Source organism: Danio rerio, chromosome 9 (genome assembly GCF_052040795.2).
Source record: "Danio rerio strain M-AB ecotype USA chromosome 9, GRCz13ab, whole genome shotgun sequence".
In the NCBI taxonomy this organism is placed as follows: domain Eukaryota; kingdom Metazoa; phylum Chordata; class Actinopteri; order Cypriniformes; family Danionidae; genus Danio; species Danio rerio.
Genome location: NC_141029.1, coordinates 26859019 through 26883910, shown reverse-complemented (window position 1 = coordinate 26883910; position 24892 = coordinate 26859019). Strand labels below are relative to the sequence as shown.

The window sequence follows — 24892 nt, the reverse complement described above, 5'->3', positions numbered from 1 at the left end:
GAGGAAACCGGAGAACATGTAAACTCTGCACAGAAACGTCAACTGGCCTATTAAGAACTTGACCAGTGAAGGAGAAGGAGTAGGGGGGAAGGGGGGTTCTTCAAGGCGAAGATAACTGAAGTATGAAACTCTGGTTATTTATAGTGAGTTAGGAATTGTCTGATTGGTAGATTATGCGTTAGATAATGCGGGACCAGCCGTGATCAATCATAAGCACGTGCTATTGATTTATAAATAAACTTCACTTACTTAAACCTGTAATTAAACATAAATTGTTTATGATTTGGAAAAGTAAATAAATAAATAAGTAAATGACTTAATTAATTGTTTAAATAAATTTATTAAATAATTTTCCCTCGGCATAGTCTCTATTTCGGAGATCATCATAGTGGAGTAAACACCCAACTATTTCTGCATATGTTTTACGCAGCGGATGCCTTTTCAGCCACAACTGAGTTCTGGGAAACACCCATACACTTTCACATTCACACATGCACTCAACATTATGGCCAATTTAGTTTATTCTGTTCACCTATACCAGGGGTGGCCAGCCCTGTTCTTGGAGAGCCACCTTCCTGCAGATTTCAGTTGCGACCTATATCAAACACACCTGAACAAATTAATTAGGACCTGAACACCACGTGATAATTACTGGCAGGTGTGTTTGATATGGGTTGCAACTAAAATCTGCAGGAAGGTGGCTCTCCAGGAACAGGGTTGACCCCCCCTGACCCATACCATGTCTTTGGACTGTGGGGGAAACTGGAGCACCTGGTGAAAATCAACACAAACACGGGGAGAACATGCAAACTCCCAACTGAAATGCCAACTGGCCCAGCCAGGACTCAATCCAGCGATCTGATCTTTTTTTTTGACAGTTCTATCCACTGAGCCACCATGCCACCCTCGTTTAAATAAATTTGAAATTATTTAATAAATAGATTTTTTGGGACATGTTGGAATAAACGTAAAAGTGAGGCATAACAGGTACGCAGACACCTAAAATCAATTTACAGGAATACCTTTCAAAATATTATTTATTTAAATGTCTCCATAAGAAAAAGTTAGATAAAATCAAAATATAATAATTTTCTCTAGGTGTCTGGGACTTTTAGCCCCCACTATGTCTAATATTTAAATACAGGCATTCCAGGCATTTCCTTTTACTTTGGTATGCTAGCAAAGATTGCAACGCTTTTGTTGTGTAGCCTCAGTACTATCAGGGAACCACAGCTGTATCTTAATCAGAGAGCTTAGAATGGCAAAGAACCTGCATTTTATTGCCATCCTGCTCATCCTTTGTCAGTTATCTGGCAGCACAGGAGTGTTCAAACTACATTTACTGTAAGTCATGGTAAAGATACTTGGTCTTTTTCAGGGCTTGTTGTCGGCTGGTGCCTGGGCCTGCTTTGACGAGTTCAACCGTATTGATTTAGAAGTGCTTTCAGTGGTGGCTCAGCAAATTCTAACCATCCAGAGAGGTGTGTGTTTGTGTGCATGTTTTAAGTCAGACTGATTTTCAATGGATTTTAAGATTCAATCAGTTGAGCTGCAGATTATATATTTTTCTCCAAACCTAATATATGCATACATATGAAGTTGAATCCATTTAAATTTAGCATTAGGGTGCTTACTCTGCAGAAATCTATACATATAATAGTATGTAGTTAGTCTGGGTTTGGATGTGTAGATCTTTACTTATTTATTACATTTTTACTCTGCAGGTATTTCCGCCCATGCTGAGATGCTGCTGTTTGAGGGGACAGAGTTGAAACTGAACCCTACCTGTGCTGTCTTTATCACCATGAACCCTGGTTATGCAGGACGCTCCGAACTACCTGACAACCTGAAGGCATGTACAGTACAAAGCCCATGTCTAGCAAAGATGTGCAGTGCATATGGAATATTTATATTCACTCTTTGAATGTGTCATACTTCAACCAAATCACAACACGCCTTAGAAATATAGATGTCAGGCCTTGCAGATCTAACATATTTATTTGCCATGAAATCACTGTCAATGTCAGCAATGTCAGGTGTGTTTTATCTATTATTAAAAACATGAATCACATATCACAATCACATGCTGGACAAGTCAAAGCCTGTATTTTGATACAAACAAAGCTATACAGTGTTCAAAACATTTTAGCATTTAATATTCTGATTTTCCAGCAAAATAATAATAATTTCATCATCATCATCATTATCATCATCATCATCATCATTATTATGAATAATAATAATAATAATAATAACATCAATAATTCTTGTTAATAATAATAATAAACATATGTCTTTTAACAGGAGAGATAAGTTTTATCATTACTTGCTGTCACAGTTCACTTTGTGTTTCAGTCCTGTTCTGTTGAAGCAGATAGTCCATTTGGCTTGTTCCATGATTGTAAGGGTTGTGTAATTGTCTGCTGCAGGCTCTTTTCCGGACAGTAGCTATGATGGTGCCAGACTATGCTCTGATAGCTGAGATTGTGCTTTACTCCTGTGGATTTGTCAGAGCACGGCCGCTCTCAGTGAAGATTGTGGCTACGTATAGACTGTGCTCTGAGCAGCTCTCTTCCCAGCACCACTATGATTACGGCATGAGGGCTGTCAAATCAGTTCTGACTGCAGCAGGGAACCTGAAGGTAGGATCAGTATCCGTCTGAAGCTCCGAATGTTCATTTTTTTGTCATAATATGATTGTTTTATATTAAAATAATATGCTGTATTGAAATTTGTTTATATTCTCTGCATTTTTACACAGGGTTATGTTATCATGCTTCAGAACAGGGTTAGCATAATTTTTGCACCAAAAATAAAAACATACATGCCATTTACTTAACTAAATTGGTTCCAAATCTTGAGACACATTAAAACAGTGGTTGTCAACTGGTTCGGCCATGGGACCCACATTTTCCCATGGCGACCAATATACAGTTGAAGTCAGAATTATTAGCCATTCTAAACTATTTTTCCCTCAATTTCTGTTTAATTAAAAAAAAAAAAACATTTTTTCTACACGTTTCTAAACAAAAAATTTTAATAACAAATTTTTAAATGCTGATTTATTGTACCCTTGCCATGATTTATTAATTCATTAATTTTTCTTCGGTTAGTTTCTGTTTCTTGATCAGGGGTCACCACAGCGAAATGAATTACCAACTTATCCAGAATATGTTTTACACAGCCACAACCTAGTACTGTAAAACATTCATACATACTCATTACTCATTCACACACACACACACACACACACACACACACACACACACACACACACACACACACACACACACACACACGGGAGAACAAGCAAAATCCACACAGAAATGCCAACTGACTTTTAATTTGTTTTCCATGCACTAACATGGCTTGTGTAGCTATTATGCACCTTGTCACAGGTGAAACCACTCATTTTTTGTTTTGCTGCTTTCCAAATCTCTCCCACTGGAAATAAACCAGACCCTGGCCAACATATCGTCCTGTCTGAAACTACCTTTTGAGCAATTTGTTTTTTTCATTCACATTAATTGCATCTGACAAGAAGCTTTCACATTTTCGCCTTTCAATCCACTTCACGACCCACTCAAAACCGTTCTATGATTCACATTTGGGTTGTGACCCATCAGTTGAAAAACAATGTATAAAAAGATTTTTTGAAGTACAGTTGAAGTCAGAATTATTAGCCTCCTTTTTTTAATGTTTAACAGAGCAAGGAAATTTTCACAGTATGTCTGATAATATTTTTTTCTTCTGGAAAAGGTTTTATTTGATGTTTTTTGGCTAGAATTAAATCAGTTTTTAAGTTTTTAAAAACCATTTTAAGGACAAAATTTTTACCCCTTAAATCTATATTTTGTTTCGATAGTCTTCAAAACAAAGATTGTTATAGAATGACTTGCCTAATCACCCTAACCTACCTAGTTAACCTACTTAACTTAGTTAAGGCTTTAAATGTCACTTTAAGCTGTATAGAAGTGTCTTGAAAAATATCTAGTAAAATATTATTTACTGTCCTCATGGCAAAGAGAAAAGAAATCAGTCATTAGAGATGAGTTATTAAAACTAATATGTTTAGAAATGTGGTGAAAAAATCTTCTCTCCATTAAACAGAAATTGGGGAAAATAATAAACAGGTGGACTAATAATTCTGACTTCAATTGTTTGTCAGTAACTGAGAGCCATTGACTCCCATAATAGGGAAAATATTATAGAAGTAAATGGCTTCCAATTTCTTTCTACAAATATTATATTTTCTTATAAGTTTAATAGAAGACGTGGCCACACTTTATTTTGATGGTCCATTTGTTGAATTTAAGGTACAATGCATATACATGCCAACTAATTCTCATTAGATTATAAGTAAGCCGTTAGGTTGCGGGTTATATGGTTAGGGTTAGTGTAAGTTGACATGTACTGGCAAAGTTTCTTATAGTCGGTTAAATGTCTGTTGAATGAGCACTATCAACATTAAGCCGACAGTCTACTAAGACTCAAATGGACCATCAAAATAAAGTGTTACCAAAGAAATAGTCAAGGCTTGGAACAAGTGAAGCCTTGAGTAATACAAGAGGCCAGTCATGTGCAACTTGAAACGATCCAGTGTTATAAAGTTATGGCTAGATGCTTAGCAACCAAAAGCTAATTGTATAACACATGTGCTTTACACAGTTTCCGAAACACAGCACATTGTGTACACAGCCATTAAAGCAATCAATTGGAAAAAGGTCAAATGAAAAAATGGTGATGGAATACACCTGAAATGGAGTGAGCACAGCCATTCTATTGTCTTACAGTTTTATAACAGTTTCAGTAAATTCTGCAATGTATAAAAATGTCAAACTCATTGCACAGAGTAGCCATTCAGTCAATGACCTTGACACCAATAATATGCAAATAAGAATGTTAACCCAGGCTTTAGAATGTCAGTATATGAATACCAAGGATTAATTGTTAAACCTGCATAAAGGAGCTTTGTAAAGCGTGAATTAAGATAAGAAAGAATTCTGTTTACCCGTGGGTTTAGAATGATCCTGGGTTAACTAGATCAAATGTGAAAAGTCCTTCTGCAGTGTTTACCATTGCATTTCAGATCAGGGCCTTTTATATGCAACATCTATTGGCTAAATCCATAATGAGGCAACTTGAAGAATCAGATAGAACTCTGTCTTTGAATGTGAAGGCCTTTGTTGTTTTGATTTAACATCTCATTTCATGGAGCAGCTATATGTTTTGACTTTTCCGGCTTCCGCTGAGCCACCGTTTCTGAGTGCTTGATAAACTTGTTAAAGCAATTCTGAATGACTCCCAACTGCAGTTGGCTCAGTTCCTCCTCTCCTGCCACTGTTATCAGCATGGAGTTACCGAGGGTCAGAGGAGTGAAACATTTCCACTTCATCTCAATTCCCATTGCACGCTCCTTCTCCTCTCTCTCCCTCTCGCCACTTTTCGCCCGTGGATCAAAGCCAAATGAATCTGACATTGAATATAAATAGTGTTCACACTCAATTCAGCAGCTCGGAGAATCGCAGATCTGTGAAAAACACAAACTATTGAAACTGAGAACTTCGTTAAAAAACCTGCGTGACCCTAAAGAATTCTGGACTCCAGTCAGTGCAATTCTCTCTCGCTTTCTATATCTCGTCATCTCTGAGGTGTAAAGGAGTGAATGTAAGAAAGTACTCTTTCAAACGCTGCACATTTCAAATTAAAATGTCAATAAAAACTGCAGTTGACATGTTATACTATTATTTCATTTGATTGCTAGACAGGCAGTCGAGGCAGAGTACCATTTCTACATGAGCAGATCTACTGAAGCAAGGCCAGAACACGGTGACTTTGATGTTCTACCTGAGCTTATTCCTTGATCTTTGATTTATTACTGTTGCATTCATTTCCCCTAGGTTCGCATTTAGTATCCACAAGGGAATATCCTCACACAGCTCTACTGACAAGTCAGACAATGAGAATTGTGGTGCAGCCATAGGCCATCAGAGAAGACAGGTCAAAAAGAACAACTGCAGCGCTTACATAATGTGCCTGGAGCAAGATGAATACTGTCTTTCCCTGTACTCTGATACCTGAATAAAAGCCATCTCCTCTGTCAGATCCACACAGCTGGCTTACTCCCTGCAAAGTTTTAAGAGTGGCAGCAGCATTTATTTGAAGGAGTGAATCTTGTTCTGTGTCTGTGCAGAATAAAGAAGTCACTCCTACTATCTGAACAATGGTTGACATGGTAACCATAGAGGCATTTTGGCATCTACAAACAAGAGTGATGCCAACAGCTATTGACCAAATTCATGTCCAGCAATTGTTACTGAATTCAAGTATATCACTGCATCTTTTGTGCTTCCGTTGCTCTCTTTAAAATAATTATGCATGAGTAAATTTTGACTTAATAATAATAAAAAACAATATTGATTTATATATAAATATTTAAGCTGTTTTCCCAGAGATGGGTTGCGGCTGGAAGGGCATCCGCTGTGTAAAAACGACCCCGGATTAATAAAGGGACTAAGCCACAAGAAAATGAATGAATGAATGAATGAATGAATATTTAAGCTGTACAAATGTATATAGCTACCTACTTTTTAGAGACATTTTAGTCATTACATTTATATACATCCATCTGTATTTTAACTTATATTCAATATCTAGAAATACAGTTAGGTCCATACATATTTGGAAGTTGACACAATTCTAACTGTTTTGTCTCTATACACAAAGACAGTGGATTCGACATGAAACGAGCAAGATGTGGTTTAGCAGCAGACTGTCAGCTTTAATTCGAGGGTATTTACATCCAAAACAAGTGAACGCTGTAGGAATTACAACAGTTTGCAAATGTGCCTCCCACTTGTTAAGGGTCCAAAAGTAATTGGAAAGAAAAATAATCATTAATCAAACTTACACCTTTTATTACTTGGTTGCAAATCCCTTGCAGTTAATTCCTGCCTGAAGTTTGGAACGCATAGACATCACTAGACACTGGGTTTCATTCCTGATGGTGCTCTGCCAGGCCTCTACAGCAACTGTCTTCAGTTTCTGCTTGTTCTTGAGGCTTTTTCTTTTTTCTTCAGCAAGTGAAATGCATGCTCAATCAGGTCATGTGATTAACTCGCCATTAAATAACATTCCCTTTCTTTCCCTTCAAAAAGTATTTTAGTTGCTTTTGAGGGTATGCTTTGGGTCATTTTCCATCTGCACTGTGAAGTGCCGTCCAATTACTTTTAAAGTATTTGGCTTAATATGAGCAGAAAATAATGCCTGTAACACTTCAGAATTCATCATTCTGCTTTTGTCAGCAGTCACATCCTCAATAAATACAAGAGAACCAGTTCTATTGACAGCCATACATGCCCACGCCATGTCACTACTACCACCATGCTTCACTGCTTAGGATCATGAGCAGTTCCTTTCCTTCTCCATACTCTTCCCATCATCTGGTACAAGTTAATCTTGATCTCATCTGTACATAGGATGTTGTTCCAGCACTATGAAGGCTTTTTTAGAACTCTATTCTGGCCTTCCTTTTTTTGAGGCTCACCAATGGATTTCATCTTGTGGTGAACCCTCTGTATTCACTCTGGGATGTTGAGATTTAGACTGTCAGAAGATTAGAATTCGCTCACTCACTATCCTTTGACTATCCTTTGGCTTAGTCTCTGCAATTACATTGCATTATGTTTGTGGCCGGATTAATTTACTGTTGACATTTTATTAAAAATAATTAAAATACAGAATCCATGAAATCTTATTAGCAGGCTATCTTTTTGTAAGTAAGTGTTGAGTGTCTAACTTGACATTCCTGCTTCACATTAATAGTAATCATAGTTGCAATCCATATCTTTTTTATTCCCTTGCTTTTCCACTTGTAAGCTTAATATCTCCAGTTCTTTAGCACTTTGGTCTTAATTATATGGCACATACTGTCTGTACTGGGAAGAAATGTGCATTTGATTTAACTGTTTAACATTCATAATATCACGGAAGATTCATTTTTTTATTCATTTTCCTTTGGCTTCTTTATTTTTTCCTTTATTCATCAGGGGTCGCCACAGCAGAAACTACGGCCAATTTAGTTTATTCAATTCACTTACACTGCATGTCTTTGGACTGTTGGGGAAACCGGAGCACCCGGAGGAAACCCATGCAAACATGGGGTGAACATGCAAACTCCACAAAGAAATCTGAGGGGGTTTATATAGTGGTCCAGCCGAGACTTGAACTAGTGACCTTCTTGCTATAAGGTGCCCGGGCTAACCACTGAGCCACCGTGTCGTCCTCATGAAATTAAATTTGTTTGTAGAATGCATTCCCTGTCCTAAATAACCAAATATGTTTCCTGTAGATTAGGACATTCACTCATGGAGTGACAGCTTGTATTTTTCAACAATATGTACACTATCATTACTCTTCTTAATATGTCTGTCGTGTGACAGTGAGGAACATGGAGTATCAAAGCAACAACAACAAAAAAAGAATATCACACAACTGAAATAAGCAGAAGAGAACCCTGACCTTGACAGCTCCCACTCGCTTTCCCCATTTTGCCAAATTTGAATAGCGTCTGCTTGTGTCATCTCTGCTGTTCTCAGAAATGAATACGCCTGTGTCATTTTCACAGCAATCTTTGCACCATCACACCCGAGACTGCACACTTTTGCCATCTTGAAATTACTTTTGGAGACAAAGGCATGCTCTAAACCCCTCAGGTCTGAGTTGCAAATGACTGTGATGGTAAAGAATGAGCAAAGACAATGTGGCTGAATGCTGCCTTTCCCCTGGAGACCCCGGAAAAGTGACGGCACAAGCGAATCCTTTATTGAGTGTCAAACCGCTTTCTCTCCCTGTGTTTAACATGTCACAGCTCAAGTTTCCAGAGGAGAATGAAGATGTTCTGTTGCTGAGATCTATTATTGATGTCAACCTTCCCAAATTTCTGGCTCATGACCTTCCATTATTTGAGGTACAACATCAGTATTCTGCATAAAACACAAATAATAATGTGTTCATTAAAATGTGTAATTAACATTCATCACTGTGAATCTGTCCAGGGCATCACTTCCGATCTGTTCCCAGGAATCAAGCTTCCGAAACCAGATTACAGCGTGCTGCTTGAGGCTATAAGGGAAAATAGCGCTAAGATGAACCTGCAGGTCACTGACTTCTTTGCTGAGAAGATCCTGCAGATCTATGAAATGATGATTGTGCGTCATGGCTTTATGCTGGTGGGAGAGCCTTTCGGTGGGAAGACGTCTGCTTACCGTGTGCTCGCTGCAGCCCTGAATGACATCTGTGAGAAGGTGCTGTAAATGTTCACAGAAACTACTGCAGCACAAATAGTCACAGTGGGAGTAGAATTTTTCGCATTCAAAATTGTACGTCTTACATAAGATGTTTTTTTTCAAACTTTTGTTCTTTTATCCTACTTATTGACTCTTTTAAAGCACTTTTTTTTCTTGTACCCAGAGGATGTGAACTCCCAAAGTATCTAACACTCCCACATTACTCAAGCAGTTCCAAGTGGATGTGAATTTGTATCACAATACCACAATACAAACTGCTCTTTTTGCATAATAGAACACTTAAAAAAGGCTGCAAAATGTTTTCGTGGAAAGAAAATGTGATTTCTTGTGTTTCTAGAGAACAGGCAACACAGTTAGTGATGGTGCTGCTATAAATCACTGCACTGAAGAACATTCATACACATCGCTAATAGGGCACAATTGAAAACATTGCTGCTACATTTTATGGAAGTTTTGTAATTGTATTATAGAGTAAATACAACTGTTTTCAACTTTTTTTGACTGCAGAATCTGATGGAGGAGAACAGGGTTCAAATCACTGTGATCAACCCCAAGTCTATCACTATGGGCCAGCTATATGGCCAGTTTGATCCCGTCTCCCATGAGTGGTCAGATGGAATCTTGGCTGTAAGCTATAGGGCATTCGCCATTTCCCAGGTACTGTTACTATTCCATATATTTCACATCTGTCACTCTCTCCTTCTAATTATTCATTTAGGTTCATTCGTTCGTTTGTTCGTTCGTTTGTTCGTTCGTTCGTTCGTTCGTTCGTTCGTTCGTTCGTTCGTTCATTCATTCATTCATTCATTCATTCATTCATTCATTCTTATCACAGTTCCAAGACTTTTTCTTCCTCTTCCTATTATGTATCCATTTATCAATCCATTCCCCCTCCTTCTATTCATTCTTCTGTTCACTTCAGCTACTATTATGCATCCATTCACCCTCTTTCTATTCATTAACCTATCCGTCTATACTGCTGTCCATTCATACATTTGTTCATTCAAATATATAGATATCCATCTAGCCCTCCCCCTTTTTATCCAAATATATCTGTTTACATACACTCATCCCTACCATCCTTACTACGTTCAGACATTCACAATGTCCTTTTATCTCCCATAGAGTTTTTGTCCCTGTTTTACTTCACCCTTTATTATATTTCCCTGCCATTCTTTTCATTTATCCATCTACTTTAAACATGCAAACATTTATGCATCCATTTTTTGTTTACATATAGAACTAGACCTCTTTCCTTTCATTTATTCATCAATCCATCTCTCCATTTAGCCCTCATTCCCTCTGTTTATCCGGTTATATCTCTCTCCTTTCATCCATCCATCCATACATCCATCCATGTAGATTATTTATTCTTCTGTTTGTTAATTCCTACATTTATTCATCTATTTGTTTTAGTTCATCCATAGATCTGCTTCTGTCCATCCATTTCTCCATCCGTCTGTCCTTTTGTTCATCCTTCTTTTCAGTCATCCATTTTTTTGTTCATCCATCCATTCGCCCATCTTTTGTTTTGGATTGAAACATATATAACAATGAATGCTAAATTTAAAAACTGCTGTCTGACATGCACATCTTTTATTTGTTTTCACCATGATAACACTAAGCCTAAATATCATAGTTCAGAGTTTTTCAGTCATTGCCACATTCCTAAAGATTACAGTTCAAACCTTTGTTTCTTTTGCTCACAATTAAAATATTTGCATTTAAACAGTTGACATAAGACAGAGTATAACATTATCTATTGTACAATAAGAAAGTGGTGAAAAAATTAGATGCTCTTATAGCTGTAATTATAGCTGTAATTTAGCAATAAAAAGCAAAATAAGAGTAGGCAGTTGCCAGATGTTTGCCACTAGCTAATTTTCGTATTTGATTTTCACAATCATGACCATTTTAGTAAGAAATTGTTTTTTTTAGAGGAAAGTAAGTCAAAACAATGCAAGCATTTCATGCATGTGATATGTTAAACTCATTTTACAGTGTTTAAGTTTTAGCATTAACATTTTTTTGACTGAATAAACTTTCATAAGAAAATCATTAGACCGAAATGTGTAATTCTTTCAGTGTCCTACAGCAGGAAATATAGTATATACAATATTCTGCATTTTATTGAGACTTAACACACTTCAAAGTTGAGGTTAGATTGTTCAATGTTTAAATTAACTGTGTGCTGTCTCCCTAACAGAGTCCTGATAGAAAGTGGCTAATATTTGATGGGCCTGTAGATGCAGTGTGGATTGAGAACATGAACACAGTGCTGGATGACAACAAGAAGCTTTGTCTCATGAGTGGAGAGATCATCCAAATGTCCCCGCAGATGAGCCTTATCTTTGAGCCCATGGACCTGGAGGTGGCTTCGCCAGCCACGGTAAGATGGCAGATGTTAAACTTACAAATAATGCAAAGTGCTTCAATTCAAAACATTTTGGTAGTTATTGTGAGTAAAAAAATCTCTTACAAGCTAATTTTAAAAGTGTATAATAGATTTATGCAGAAACACTTTGCAATGGGACTAAAGAATGAAGGGAGGGTATTGCACATCCTAAATATTATTTATTCTTTAAGTGAGAAAAAAGTATGTACAAATTCACAGGTCAGAGTTTACACAACTTGATCTTTCACAGCAAAGTTCACTTGAGCTTGCGTTTCTGATGTCCTGCATTTGCATGCCTGTTAATGGAATGTCAAATGTCAATGGGATGGAAAGTGCAGTGTGACCACCCATTTAGATCAATTATTTTGTTATTCAGGAAACCTTATGATTATAGTGACATTTTAAAGAGGTAATTTGGAAAATCTCTAAAAGGGGTAATTTGTAATGTTGTGTCAAATTTAGTTCCAAAGCCTCTTTGATAAAATGTCCCCTAGGCAGTGCATAAATGAAGCCAGTTAAACGTCTGATCTAGTTTTTTCTTCCACTATATTTGTTTTTAAATAATCTGTCATTAACTGGGTAACTGTGTGTATTTAAATAGTGGATGCACAGATTTGGACGGGGTAGTTCCATCAGTTTAATGACTGTTTAAGCAGTAATAATGTTATTAATTAGTATTGAGAAATATTGCGTCTTCACTGAAGCACACAGTACACAGACAGAACTGTGCACAAACAGAAATATTCAACAGCGCAGACAATTGCCTTGTGAATTTTATTAACACAAGAGCTTCACTTCTGAATCTCTATATTATATTTTCTCATCAACAAAGAGGAAACATTGCTTTTTGAAGTAATTAAATTTGCAGCATCAGTAGGCTGTTATTAGAGAAACACTACTGTGCGAACACAAGTAATCCACAAACACACAATTTCTTTCCCTCTCTCCAATTCATTTAAATGATTAGTTGATGTAAAATAATTGTACCTTTATCTAGCACACCTTTTTCTCTGTGTCTGAATTATGTGAGTAGAATGCTAGAGGGAATGCTAGTTACTACACGATGCATCTTGGGAATTTGAGAAATGGGAACCTGAATCCTATTGATATCTATAGGTTTATTGAATCACATATTGACTGATTTGCAATAAACTGTAAGCACACACAGTGTAAAAATGTTTAAGTAAGTACAACAAAAAACAAAAAATCACAATCCTTATTTCCTTTAGTTTTTTTCTTGTTGACTCAACTTTTGAAAACATCAGCTGCACTGACCTACAACTACTTGTCAGTAATACAAAAAACATTTAGTTGGGTTACATAAGATTATTGATTAGTTTTCTGGAGAGGTGAACTACTCTGTAACAAAACTTTTTAAGTTGTGCCAACTGAACAAAACTATCTTTATTTCCTTTCGTTTTTTCTTGTGTACTCAATTTTTTTTTTTTTATTATTTATATATATATTTTTTTCCTTTAAATGATAGGACAGTAGAGAGTATAGGGGAAGGATTGGCATTGGACCTGGAGGCAGGGATCAAACTCAAAGCACTAACCACTACACCATTGTCGCCAACGTGTACTGAACTTTTGAAAACATCAGTTGCACTGACTTAGATTATCTGAAGTTAAGTAAACAAAAAAAAACTCTTTTGGAAATTGGTATTGAGAAATAATACATTATCAGAACAAACATAGTTCAATTGAAAAAAAAAAAACTAAAACAGAGACAAATGTTAACAAAACATTTATTAGACACCGAATTAGAAACAGGACAGGAGGCAAAACAACAAAAATGGTAAACAAGACAAGGATCAAAACATGGCAGGACAAACAAGGAAAATGCTTTGTAATGCTTCACATGTGAAACATGCCTTCATGTTTTTTCAACTGAACTATGTTTGTTTGTTCTGATATTGTATTATTTCTTAGTATCAATTTCCAAAAAAAAGTTTTTTAGTCCAGTCAAGTTTTTCAGTCCACATGGCACTATGGTGTTCACGATGACCCGAGTTCAATTCCCACCTGGAGGTCCTATGCTGATACTTCCCCTCTCTCCTCTCCTCATACTATACTCTCTACTGTCCTATCAGTTAATTGTGAAAAAACAAATGTTGAGTACATGAGAAGAAAGAAAATAAGATTATGCTTTTTTTTTGGTCACTCAACTTCACTCAACAAAAAATGTTCAGTTGGAACAACTTAAAAAGTTTTGTTACAGAGTGGTTCACCTCTCCAGAAAACTAATCAATAATCTTATGTTAACCCAACACAATTCAAAATAAGGCAACGCAGTGGCGCAGTAGGTAGTGCTGTCGCCTCACAGCAAGAAGGTTGCTGGATCGAGCCTCAGCTAGGTCAGTTGGCGTTTCTGTGTGGAGTTTGCATGTTCTCTCTGCGTTTGCGTGGATTTCCTCCGGGTGCTCCGGTTTCCCCCACAGTCCAAAGACCTCCAGTACAGGTAAATTGAGCACATTAAATTGTACGTACACACTAATACACTGCAGACAATTTAGGCTACCCTTGAGATGGGTTGTGACTGGAAGGGCATCCGCTGTGTAAAGCAAGTGCTGGATAAGTTGGTGGTTCCGCTGTGGTGACCCCAGATTAATAAAGTGTATAAGCAAAAAAAGTGAATGAATTTAAAATAAATGAAGTAATCCAACATCAGTGAGTGAAAGCTCCACCCCTTCCTCTACGTGAGCAAACATGCGACCGTTGAGAGATTGAAGTGTCCAACATTGCACACTTCTTTTTAATGGTTCAATAAGTGCACCATCCGGGTATTAAAAAGTGCATTTATTCTTGGCAAAGAAATGGGGTAGAAAAGTGCATAAGTATGCGATTTGGGACGCACCTAGTGATTCCCATTTTCTACATCTGACAAACTACTGAAACTGAAACTTGTGAATTATCATGTTATTGCTCTCAGCATTGATCACAGTGCCTTTTAAGTGCCTTTTCTTATTTCGAAATCCTTTTTTGTACTATTGCACTAATATTGCACTAATATTCCTGTAATACACCCCACCTACAAAGGCAAACCTACAGTGCACATACAGTATTTATCTTCTTTAAATACAGTACAGTCTAAAAATATGATGAAATCTGATGAAAATATATCCTCACATTTCCCAAAGCGTTTTGTTATATCTTTATCAGCGGAGACATCTCTCAGACTGCCTTTGATGTTTTGCGTTGAGGGAAAAAAAGTAGACCATCAAATGGGATTGTCGTTGTAATTCGGCAAACCTGTCAAATGAGGACTTGCCAATTGACTTGCAGTGCCACAATAATACACCCACATTATCCCCCCTCCCTCCTTTCCATCCCACTCAAGAATGGAATAATGGCATGTTGCTACTGAATTTCTTTCTTTCAGAAACACCGACGCAATTTCCTCCCTCTATTTATCTCAGCGTCTTCTCCTAAGATGGCTTTGTACCCGACAGAGCTTCTGCCTCACACATCTCAGCCCAAGGAAAGGCTCTTATGATTGTGGATGCCGGCTTTTGCAGGCCCAGTGTGGGCAGAAGACTCTGATTCAAAAGAATGGCTGATGATGACAGAGATTAAACGAGCGTGTTATGGATAAGGAAAGCATATGAGACTATCAAAGTGTGTGTGTATGTGTGTGTGATTGTGTTGTGTGTGACGGCCACCAGATCAGATCAAAGTAGACGCTGGAGATAGAGCCAGAGGGAAAGAGTGAGACAGAGATCAAATCCGTGTGAATATCTTGTCTTGTTTTGACGGAAGCAGAAAGAGATCTGGCTATAGCACAAGCACAAACCATCTCCCTTTGGCTCAAATCTGTCTCTAGCAATTTCTCTCGTGCTCTTCCTCTTTTTATGTATTAATGCTTGACTCATATGTCCTACTGCAAACTAGACCAAAGTTCAATTAGAATTCATTTGAACACGCTTACATGTTCTTGAGGTCGTGCTTGGCCCAGATGTTACACCTGCGCATAAATGCCTAGTTTGCAATTCACTTACACCTCTCCCATTCACATGGGCCTTTCGTGGGAGCCGGTATCCGACAGCTGTTTCCATCACGTAACCTTGATGAGGTACTATTCATCAAACTATTAAACACAGAAGACCTTTATCTTTATGAGTAACCCAGTACAGCTGCCTCGCAGATGAATAAAACGGAGTTTGTTTGAACTATTGCTCCTTTCCAGATGGTTGAGTAATATATAGACTTCGTACCCTTTGGAGTGCTACTGTGGTCATGAGTGCTGCTTGTGTGAAACTTTTTGATATTCGCAAAAGAAGTCATGCCAGTATCGCTACTGAGTCAAATTTCCGACTGTGTTTAAAAAGTTGGAGTGAGTATGAATTCATTCATTCATTCATTTTCTTGTCGGCTTAGTCTCTTTATTAATCCGGGGTCGCCACAGCGGAATGAACTGCCAACTTATCCAGCAAGTTTTTACGCAGCGGATGCCCTTCCAGCCGCAACCCATCTCTGGGAAAGGAGTATGAATTGTATTTTTAAATAAATTAAATATTTTATTCAGCAATAAGGCATAACATTTTACATCAAGAATTATATTTTTAAAAAAGGCTGAACTTTCTATTTATCAAAGAAACCTTTATAAATGTTCCAAGGCTTCCACGATAAAAGCTCTAAACAGTATAATTGTAATGTGAAGGGACGCTTTCACTAGAGGTGCGGATTCAAATGCAGTTTTTGTTACAAGAGAATGGTCAGGCAGGCAATGATCACAATCAGGAGCAAACGGTAACATGCAGGCAAAACCAGAAGATTGATCATTAAGCAGGCAAGCGGTTGTTCTGGATGGCTAACAACATAACCAAAACAAAGCAAGGGTCACACACGGCAAGGAAAGGAAAGGGAAGGGAAATGCGTCGTAAAAAACAAAAAAAAAACAAAACAAAAAAAACAGATAAACGAGACTCAGCAACTGGTGTGTGTGTGTGTGTGTGTGTGTGTGTGTGTCTGTGCTGCTTTTAAAGTCCATGTAATCAGTTCTGAACAGCTTTAGCTCAGTGTGTTAGCAATCAGCGGAAAACAAGAACAGGTGTGAGTGTGTGGTGCATGAGGGGATTTGTAGTCCATATGTTGACAGATTTGGAGTCCTAAGTGGAAGTAAATAATTCCCAGCAATCTACAAGTCTGGATCGCTGGTGATTTTGACAAGAATATGTATGTAAATATAAAGTATGGAAGTAAAGTAATAACATATTTCTTAAGCGTCAAATCAGCATATATTTCACAATATTGCTGTTTTTGGCATCACTGTGGCGTAGCATGATCGCCTCACAGCAAGAAGGTTGCTGGTTCGAGCCCCAGCTGGGTCAGTTGGCATTTCTGTGTGGAGTTTGCATGTTCTCCCCTTGTTCCTGTGGGTTTCCTCCGGGCGCTCTGTTTCCCTTACAGTTCAAAGACATTTAGTACAGGTGAATTGAATAAGCTAAATTGGCTGTGGTGTGTGAGTGTGTGGGTGTTTTCTAGTGATGGGTTGCAGCTGGAAGGTCATTCGCTGTGTAAAACATATGCTAAATAATTTGGCAGTTCATTCCACTGTGGCGACCCCTGATTTATAAAGGGACTAAGGCGAAAAGAAAATGAATGAATGAATGAATGAATGAATGCTTAAGCTGTACAAATGTATATAGCTACCTACTTTCTAGAGACATTTTAGTCATTACATCTATATACATCCATCTGTATTTTAACTTATATTCAATATCTAGAAATACAGTTAGGTCCATACATATTTGGACGTCGACACAATTCTAACTGTTTTGGCTCTATACACAAAGACAGTGGATTCGACATGAAACGAGCAAGATGTGGTTTAGCAGCAGACTGTCAGCTTTAATTCGAGGGTATTTACATCCAAAACAAGTGAACGCTGTAGGAATTACAACAGTTTGCAAGTGTGCCTCCCACTTGTTAAGGGTCCAAAAGTAATTGGAAAGAATAATAATCATTAATCAAACTTACACCTTTTATTACTTGGTTGAATGAATGAATATTGCTGTTGTGTTGTTAAAAAACGAATGCACCATTGGTGAGAATCTAAAAAATAAATCAGTAAAAATATTCTTGATCAAGCTGGGATTTTTGCTGATTTTTGTGCAGGTGTCTCGGTGTGGTATGATCTACATGGAGCCTCACATGTTGGGATGGCGTCCTGTGATGTTGTCCTGGCTCAACACCGTGCCATCCACTTTGAGCTCCATGCACAAAGACCTCATTACTGGCCTCTTCGACCGCATGCTGCCTGCTTGTCTTCAGCTCATCCGCAAAGGCACTAAGGTAACTGTGCTGCAGACAATGAGTTTGGCCTTTCCCACTAAATTAAAAGGCATCTTTAATATCAAAAGCAACAACTGCACACACTGAATTATTAGGTGCCTTTTGTAAAACCTTGGCAAATTATTTTAGTCCCCCGATCTCTCAAGCTATGCCAGATGTATTTTTATACATGGATGAACTAATTCTTGAGGCGTTGGGAGAGAATATTTTAATGGCAATGAGACATCGGGCCCTATCATACACCTGGCTAATAAGGCATGTATGGTATGATTTTTTTGCTATTTTCAGACAAGCACAACCTTAATTTTCACGTTTACGCCACGTTCTTTAAATAGCAAATGGGTGTTCCGATTTAAAAAGATGTGTTTGGCACATTGTTGGTGCATTGCTATTTTGAGAAACTGAAAAAGACCATGCCATTGACCAACTAAAAGCTGGTCTAAAGTGTATTATTTATTATATGCATATTAATATTTGTTTTAATAAAAACAAATTTAAATTTGTCCAACTTTTGGGTTTTGGATCATATGGGGCATAAGAATAAGACATGTGTTTGGATATTTTGTTTTTTGTTCACACTTCATTATTATTGTTCATTTACTCGTTTGCTGGAAATTAAAACTGAATTTAAAAAATAGTTTTGAAACGAATCTTTGTGCTTAACAAGCAAAATTAAATATGCAGGCTAAGAGATATCTTTAGTGGAGTGCATACAATACCATTTACTTATCTATGAAAGTAAAGAAGTAAAGTAAAGAGTAAAAGTAAAGTACAAGTGAAGAGGGTGAATGGAGGAGGCTCATTCTTTGTCTTCACGCTACAGATGGTTTGTTTAACTGTTTTCTCGCTATTGAAGCGTTCAGTTTTTCTGCTTACAAAGTCCGCCATGTAAACAGCAAATGGCTCATGGGGCGACGCAACTGACTCTAAAAGGGAATGAGAGATGAGACTCTGATCGGTGAATGCACGTTATGCTCAAAACACACCCATAACTCATTAAGAGAATAAACACAACCCTGTTAGAACATGAGCCAGGGTGCAGAGTGTGTTTTTCCATCCTTTAAATAGCAAAAGTGAATTTGGACACGCCCTTAATGCTTTTGTGCCATGCACGTTAGACTTAAAATAGAGCCCAATGTCTTTATTTTATTCATACTACATAAAACATACTTTTCAAATCTGAGTTACATTTGAGTTTATGATATTCTGACTTTTTAGTCCCTGCATCCAACTGATGCCTGTAATAGTTATCGATTTTACTGATTATGATGTCAGAGGGCTTCAGTATTGATAGTTAATAATTGTCAACGCATTGTTATTATACAATAATATTCAGGTTAGATTGTAAGTTGAATCTCAAATAAATGTCTCTGTTTTCACCATGATAGCTTTTATTAAGCTAATGAAATATTTCACCTTTATTTGTCAATAAATCTGCAATTAATTACTTTAGAGTAAATTAGCTGGGCATTTACTGGGATAATACAAATCCAGCTAGTTGTTACCGCATCTGTGTGGAGGTAGAAAACTTGATCCATTATCTTGATCCAGATGTCAGAGTTTATCTTGCAGTGTCATAAATTATCCCTTATATAAACCCCTTCAGGATTACCGAAGACTTTTTAATTGCATGTCAGGTCCTGTTGACCTTTTTATACTTGAGGTTTATTATGATAAGTGACACATTAAAGATCTGTTATACCTTAAAACTCAAACTACCTGAGACTTTTCATTTCTTTCCTTGCCTTTCCCCCACAGTGTTATTGAAATGCTGGTGAAACTGGAAGAGTTATAAAAACTTGAGATTTCCTTTTGTTATTAAAAATGCACAGATACTACAGAAAAGACAGCCATTCATTTTTGTGTGCAACATTATTATTACTTTTGGAGCCTGGAAGGAAGAAGAAATTGTTGCCTGGTCTCAATTATGTAGACATTACATACTGAATTTCCTTTTTCAATAATTACAGGCTTCTGCAATTAAGGCTTCTTTTATGCTTGCACGCATGCATTGTGCACAGAATGGGATAACGCACTAATTATGTGCTTTCTTTTTTTAAATACCACTTCTCTTGACAGTCCCGTTTTGTCTCTTAGTGCTTACAGTGCACTTTGGTTAATACAGTTTTTGTCAGACAGAGTAGTTCTTTCTTGACAATCATTTAGCTGCTACGTTTCTTTGTTGCCTTGTTTGTCTTTTTGAAACATTAATTTTTTGTATATCAATTATCATGTTTTTATGTAATTACCTCGCATCACAGCATGTCTTGTGTGCCTTTAAGATAGTTTTGCCCAGTATGATGGCACACCACCACTCATCTAGCCACAGGTTTGCAGTCCAGACTAATGTAGTGTTTTTTGTGTGGGCATTTAGGAATTATCACCCACATCCAACACGAGCCTGGTGAAATCTCTGATGAATCTGATGGACTGCATGATGGATGAGTTCGGAGATGAGAGCCAGATGAAGAGGATGGACCAGAGAGATGTCTGCTCCTGGCTTGAGGTTAGGCGATGAAAGGAAATATGAAGGAGATAAAGTGTAAAATGTTGGACACTTCATGCACTCAACGCTTGCAGTTTTCTTTATGTAGCTCAGATTGATCCGCATTTCTGCTGAGTCTGCACTCAAGCTGCTCGCTAGACCAAACAAAACATCCGAGCAACCACGTTTAACTCTCCTAGCAATCATCCACAGCAAATCAGCCTCATTTTGCATAGGCACTACTCGCATTTTTAACTGCAAAAATGTAAAAATCTGCTTGATCTAATTATGATTAATCTCTATATGCCAGAGTTTCAACATGTATTAATTGATTCAATATATCTGACCCATAGAGAGGGTGTAGAAGGTTATAAATACAAATTAGAGATGTCATATACGGGATATAATGTATCTCACATTACCTTTTTTCATTTAGTTGATTTATTGACTGTCATGGATAATAAATTTAAAGTTTAGCTAAATTAAGTTCTAACTAAGGTTGTGTTCAGTTGTCTTGATTATTTTCATCTGCCCACAAAAATACACTTATACTTTTGAAACTGTTTTACCAAACATTCAAACAGCTTTTATAACATATATTTCACATTAATGACGTGACATACAGTTAAAGTCAGAAATATTAGCCCCCCTAAATTTTGTCCCCATTTTTTGTTTAATAGAGAGAAGATTTTTTTTCAACACATTTCTAAACATATAATTTTTAATAACTCATTAAACAGTAATGAGTTTACATATTGGCAACTTATCTTAAAATAAACATATAGCTTAAAATAGCTAATAATTTTGACCTTAACAACTCTGTGGGTAATTTCCATCAGCATATAATATAATGAGTACTAACATCACAATACTGTTTTGGATATTCGTTAAGTTTTCTTGGGAAATAATTTTATATATTATATATATTATATATATATATATGTGTGTGTGTGTGTGTGTGTGTGTGTGTGTGTGTGTGTGTGTGTGTGTGTGTGTGTAATTGTTTCCCAACAAAACTTAATAATTATCTAAAACAGTGCTGTGTGTTAGTGCTCTGTCCAAGCTGGTAGAAATTGAACTTTAAACTAAGGTACAGTATATTTTACTGTGAATTTGCTTGTTAGTTTACAATGAGTCCTTGAGGAAATCTATCTTACTTTCTGATTCTGCTATTCCTATCACTTGAGTTTTTTGTTTTTCATTCATAATTAAGCTCAAAAGGCTTAATTTTTTGCTAAATAATTTGCATAAAACTTACAAATAAAGAGGGAAAGTCACTGAAGCAATGCATTACAAAGCAAATTAAAAAAAGTAAATAAAAATAAAAAACAATGATGTTACTTTTACATAGCTTAGTTAAAAAATCAGACTTAAGTGCATACATGAAATGTGTTTAAAAAATGGTGTGCAAAACCTCTCACCTGATTAATTTTCTTTTGTGCATATCATATGCGGGGTGGCTCAGTGGTTAGGACTTTCACATCACTGAAAGAAGGTCACTTGTTTAAGTCCGGGCTGGGTGAGTTGGCATTTTTGTGTGGAGTTTGCATGTTTCCCAGTGATGGGTTACAACTGGAATGGCATCCACTGCGTAAAGCATATGCTGGATAAGTTGGCACATTCATTCTGATGTGGTGACCACTGATTAATAAAGAAAATGAATGAATGAATAAATTGGCCGTAGTGTATGTGTGTGTGTGTGTGTGTGTGAATGTATATGGGTGTTTCCCAGTACTAGGTTGTGGCTGGAAGGGCATCCACTGTGTAAAACATATGCCGAAATAGTTGGAGGTACATTCAACTGTGGCGACCTCTGAAATAAAGGCTACGGCGAATAAAAATGACTGAACGAATGAATGTATCATATGCATCAAAGTGCAGTTGGCAGCAGTATTGCTTATTCACATGAACCACTACCATAGTAAACGTTGTTCATTTTAATCGAAACAAACTTGTCAAGTGTGGACACACTCACAGACTTTACTATGTGAAGTTATCTTTAGTTACTGTGCTCCACTAAAAATTTGTCATAATAACTGCTTCTTACAAATATCTTAGCTTTACTGCCCTGAAAGGTCATCTCTTTAGCCGAAGGCAGTTTTTGCCATTTTTTTGTGTGTGTGTGTGTGTGTGTGTGTGTGTGCTGTCTGAAGTCTTTCAATGCTGTCTGCATTTCTCCTCTAGAGTTAATAATCTTTTCACCTGCTCCTCTGAGACGGAGATCATATCAGTGGATCAAAAACTGCCAACCTAGACGGCGAGTCTCATTGATTAGCTGGTACAGGATCAATGCTTAGAAAATCTCCTCCCTCCTCCCATATAGGAAAGACTTTATTTGCTTTCTTTCAGCTGGTCATCAGAGTATTGCACAAACTTTCCTTTTCTTTTTTTACGCCTAAAGAGCACAAAGCATTTTGTCCCAAATCAATGGCGGCAGTGTTTGTATTGATTGTCATTGCTGCAGCAGATTGATCTAAAAGTGCAATTGAATTTGCAAAAGAATATTTATGAATAATTGATTGAATTAGCAGTCGTGGAAAGGTCAGCGGTGGGCCGTAGTGATTAAACACAGCTATGCAGGAAAGAATGATTTAGGTAATTTATGAAAACTCAATATATAATCACTCAGAGGTCAACAGTAAGATGTTACTGAGCTGTTTGCTTGTCAAAAAGCTGCCACTGGCTTTGAACTCCCCTGTTCCATAAAAACATGTTTTTTTTTTTCTCTCTTTCTCTCTTACTGTATAGGGCATCTTTGTATTTTGCCTCATGTGGTCAGTCGGGGCCAACTGCACTGAGGAAGGACGGGTGAAGTTTGATGGTTTGGTGAGGGAGATGTTGGTGGGTGGCCTCAGTGAAGAGACTCGCACACGCCATAGAATCCTGGAGCATGTAGAGCCTCCTGCCAAGCAGCTGACTGTGCCTTTACCCACAGAGGGAACGCTCTATGAATACCGCTTCCTCAAAGAGGTCAGGAAGACTTTTAAAGCACTAAAGCAGAATACTGAAATGTTGAAAAAAACAGATGAGGCTGTTTTAGGAAGTTTTTTCCTTGTCATATTGTTTAGGAGATAATTAGATAGTTGACATGAATTAATTTTTGATTAATGTCTTGTCAGCTTGTAATAGCAAACAGCAAATAACAAAGTTTTATTAACCCCTCACTTAATGGCAAATTTTTGCATATTTCAATATTTTTTTTGTTTTTAAATTATTTAAAAATGTTAAACATGATAAAATTATGTCATTAATTACTCATTCTCATGTCGTTCCAATCCCCTGACACTTTTGTTCATCTTCAAAACACAAATTTTAGATACAATCCCGTTGCTCCTTTATAGACAGCCACGTCTATAAAGCCGCGTGAAGATGTTAATCATCTTAAAAGAGAACCTAGAACATTATCAAAATATTCCATATCACTTGGTTCAAGTGTAATCATATGAAAAAGTGGAAAAAAACAACATAAGCTCATTCTGAAAATGTAGCCCTATATACATTTCTAGAAATGGATGACAGAAGTATGGATGGCTGCATTTAATTTTTAAAATGAATGCTACCGGGTGGTATGACGCTGTTTCTTTTCGCGCTTGCCAGCTAACCGCTTATCTTTGTATGGCAAAGATATTGACCATGACAAAGGGGTTCAAGTCCTATGAAGATAAAGTAAAGACAAAAACAGAAGCCAAAAAATAAAATTAACAAGTAAATAACAGGGTGAGAATGTGGTAAAACGTGGTAAAAACCAGACGAGGGCTTTTCTTTTTCTGAATTGCTTTTTAAATATGTCGGTTGGGTTTAGGGAAGAGGGTGGGCGGGTCAGTCTATGCTTTTTAAAATACTATTGGTTGGGTTTAGGGAAGGGAGGGGGGTCAGTCAATTGGTCAGTCAGTCAAACAGTCTGTCGACTGTGGCCTCTGGTGGATTTATGAGAGAACAGCAGGCTCAAATGGCAATGCAGTGAGAGATTTGAGATCTCAAAAAGCGTACACAGCGACCTTTCGTGCATTCGCGAAAACAAAAACAGCAAAAAAAAAAAAACGTACCTCTTGGGACGTATTTAATCTTCAAAATTGTATATAGAGGTATGTTTTCAGAATGAGCCTGGGTTGAAAAAAAAATGTTAATAAGACTCTTCTCTCCCGTGTGTGCTTACTATGGGCAATATGACATTTTGTTATTAAAGTCAGCAGTAGTTAATGTGCACCTTGATTGGATAAAGAAGCTAACAAAGTTGTTTTTACAGTTTTTGAGCTGTTTTGCTTTTGAGCTTCATATGTTTACAGTTGAACCACTTCAGTCACATGGAATGTTTAAATATATAGTGTTTGGTTCCTTTTTTGAATTGTTGCAGTCTATGCAGGAGGAGGGAGTCTTCAGGTTTTTTCTAAAATATCTTAAATTATTAATT

The 24892-nt window shown here is 37.1% G+C and overlaps 1 protein-coding gene across 2 annotated transcripts in view; it reads left to right on the top strand.

Moving 5' to 3' along the window:
- The window catches only part of dnah7 (dynein, axonemal, heavy chain 7), a 103710-nt gene that overhangs the window by 33320 nt on the left and 45498 nt on the right, over positions 1-24892 (top strand). For both annotated transcript variants that reach the window (XM_087267872.1, XM_087267873.1), the window contains 10 exons: positions 1379-1481; positions 1725-1852; positions 2430-2642; positions 8870-8968; positions 9057-9305; positions 9816-9965; positions 11515-11697; positions 17820-17996; positions 20371-20502; positions 23230-23451. In XM_087267872.1, the coding sequence (XP_087123998.1) occupies positions 1379-1481; positions 1725-1852; positions 2430-2642; positions 8870-8968; positions 9057-9305; positions 9816-9965; positions 11515-11697; positions 17820-17996; positions 20371-20502; positions 23230-23451 (1656 nt within the window). The remainder of the gene's footprint in view (positions 1-1378; positions 1482-1724; positions 1853-2429; positions 2643-8869; positions 8969-9056; positions 9306-9815; positions 9966-11514; positions 11698-17819; positions 17997-20370; positions 20503-23229; positions 23452-24892) is intronic.